The sequence below is a fragment of the Microtus ochrogaster genome, chromosome 5 (assembly GCF_000317375.1).
Source record: "Microtus ochrogaster isolate Prairie Vole_2 chromosome 5, MicOch1.0, whole genome shotgun sequence".
NCBI classification, from domain to species: Eukaryota; Metazoa; Chordata; class Mammalia; order Rodentia; family Cricetidae; genus Microtus; species Microtus ochrogaster.
Window position 1 is genome coordinate 45161881 of NC_022012.1, and position 2874 is coordinate 45164754.

Below are 2874 nucleotides of genomic sequence, written 5' to 3' on the forward strand. Positions count from 1 at the left end.
CAGTGTCTAAGGGCCGCCAGTGATATACAGAGCTGTGTCCAAGGGCCGTCAGTGTCTAAGGGCCGCCAGTGATATACAGAGCTGTGTCCAAGGGCTGCCAGTGATATACAGAGCAGTGTCTAAGGGCTGCAGGTGATATACAGAGCAGTGTCTAAGGGCCTCCAGTGATATACAGAGCAGTGTCTAAGGACCGCCAGTGATATGCAGAGCAGTGTCTAAGGGCCTCCAGTGATATGCAGAGCAGTGTCCAAGGGCTGCAGGTGATATACAGAGCAGAGTGGAAAGAAGACAGATGGTGTCTTGGCTGGTTTACACCTTTGTGACTGGGGTGACATGCATCAGTCATGAACAGACTTTGTGTTTTACCATCCTGTCTTGTTAGCTTATCTGTTGTAGGCTGCTTGTTTGTTTCCTGGCAGCCCAGACTCCTGAAATAATCACACAGAAACTATATTTTTTAAATCCCTGCTTGACCAATCACTTAAGCATATTGCTAGCTAACTCTTACATCTAGAATTAACCTATTTCCATTATTTTATATTTTACCATGAGGCTCATGGCCTACCGGCAAGGTTCCAGCTGATATCTTATGTCTTTTCCCTCTGGCAGCTACATGGCAGTCTCCCCGACTCCTTCCTTCTCCCAGCATTCAGTTTAGCCCCCCCCCCACCTCTATTCTGCTCTGCACAGCTCAAGGCAGTTTTTTTTTTTTATTAACCAGTGGTATTCACAGCATACAGAGGGGAATCCCACATCACATATTATTCATTTGATTTTCCTTTTTTTTTAAAGGTTGACTTATTTTTATGTTTGAGTGTTTTTCTTGCACAAGAATTTGAAGCATATGCACGCCTGGTACCTGTCTAAGCCAGACGAGGGCATTGTAGACTCTAGAATTTGAGTTACAGATAGTTGTGAGCTGTCATGTGGGTGGGTGCTAGGAAGCAAACTCTGGCCTTCTACAAGAGTCTCAAGTGCTCTTAATCTTTGAGGCATCTCTCTCACCTCAGTTTATGCATTCTTAATTTTTCTTTATGTGTAAATTTTTTTTTTTTTTTTTTTGGTTTTTCGAGACAGGGTTTCTCGGTGGCTTTGGAGCCTGTCCTGGAACTAGCTCTGTAGACCAGGCTGGTCTCAAACTCACAGAGATCCGCCTGCCTCTGCCTCCCAAGTGCTGGGATTAAAGGCGTGCGCCACCATCGCCCGGCTTATGTGTAAAATTTTTTAAGTTAGTCAGTTTATAGGATTCTCTCAAGACTATCCCATCTTATTTATAGGCTTTGATAAGTAAATAATAAGTTAAACCACAAAATATCTGAAGGAGATTAAAGGAAAATCCTCAGCCTGGAATAAAAATGGACTCAGAGCTGATGCTGTAGGAGGCAAAGTGCCTTTCAGATTGGTCAAAGCAAGATGAAGTCATTCAGTATAAAGCATAGCACCGTTGTTCTTGGTCTTTATTTAAAAATACATCGTCACTGGCCAGGAATGTCTTAGACTTGAACCAGAAGAATAAGCATAATGACTTCAGAAGGAGGCACCAGGAACATGTGCATCATGGAATGTCCTTGTGTACTGTATGTCCCTTGACCAGAGGTCTAGAGACCTCTTGTCCCTAGCCTGTGTGAGGTGACCAGCAGCTGGAGAGTCAGGATGGTTCCAGCTGTCACTTCTACCTTTTGCCCTACACATTTGGTTCCTGTCTTTTTCTTTTGCTTTCTGTCATGCCCCACCAATGCTATCTTCTGTGGGAGATATCTTGGTGTCACTTGCCACATTCTGAAGGACTTGCTGTTAACCAAAAAGGAGCAATGCAAATTACCAAGCCTTTCAGTGGCCATTTTTCTGGGAAACTCATTTTCCCACGGCATCTGGATCTGCTGGGCAGACTTTCTGCTGTGCCGTGCCTGCTTATCTCAGTCCTGTGCACGGCATAGGTCCTGTCCCGTTAGCAGGGCCACTCCTGCTTGTTTTTGTTTTCTGCCTAGTAAGAGAGTTGCAAGTCTACGGCACTGTTTTGTCGTCAGCTTGTTCGCGTGTGTGTCTTTAGCTTTTAGGTAATTATTGAGCAACATAAATAGAGCCTCTTGTTCTAACTTTGGAAATGTTTATTAATGGAATCTTCTGTATCCATAGGGTGTGGAGTTTTTTGATGAAAAGCTGAATTCTTTGTGTATGGCCTGGCTTGTGGATCACGGTGAGTAGACAAATTAAAGCAGATATCCTGGGACGCCCAGGCTTCCGCATGTGTCTGAGATGGTCACACATGGCCCTTTAGAGAAGAGGCCTGCAGGGCACAGTGCTGAGGGGAGGTCATTGAGGTTCCACCAGCTTTCTCTGACTGCATAAACATCTCACTTATTTCTCACTGTGTGGCCCTGGCTGGCCTGCCTCTGTCTACTGAGTGCTGGGAGCAGAGGCAGGCACCGCCATGCCCAGCTTGACTACAAATTTGACATTTGTATTTCCTGTTATTTTCTGTTTTAATTGTACTTTCTGTGTTGAGAAATTTCTTTGCCCTGTCCCATCTCCTGCCACCTGTGGGCTTCAGACTCTTAGATGTCCACTTCTTCCAGCCACCGGCTTGCAGCTGACCTGCTGCCTTTGGTGTCCTCAGATGTGCAAAGGTACAGTAGGAGCTGGGGACATTCCTGTGCCCTAGAACAGAGCCAGGGTTTTGATTTCATGAGAGGAAGGCTTTCCTCTGCCTGCTGCTGCTGGGCTGGAGATCATGGGCTCAGGGAAGGGCTCATTGGATAGGGATGGGCAGGTGCCTTTCTGTGCACAGTGTACATGCTCCTTTGTCCCCACCCACCTGGTGTGCACAGTGTACATGCTCCTTTGTCCCCACCCACCTGGTGTGCACAGTGTACA

General features: G+C 46.1%; 1 protein-coding gene across 5 annotated transcripts in view; it reads left to right on the forward strand.

Moving 5' to 3' along the window:
• Positions 1 to 2874, forward strand: part of Ppp2r1b (protein phosphatase 2 scaffold subunit Abeta) — a 36026-nt gene that overhangs the window by 14996 nt on the left and 18156 nt on the right. For all 5 annotated transcript variants that reach the window (XM_005347328.2, XM_013346248.2, XM_026779264.1 and 2 more), the window contains exon 11: positions 2137 to 2197. In XM_005347328.2, the coding sequence (XP_005347385.1) occupies positions 2137 to 2197 (61 nt within the window). The remainder of the gene's footprint in view (positions 1 to 2136; positions 2198 to 2874) is intronic.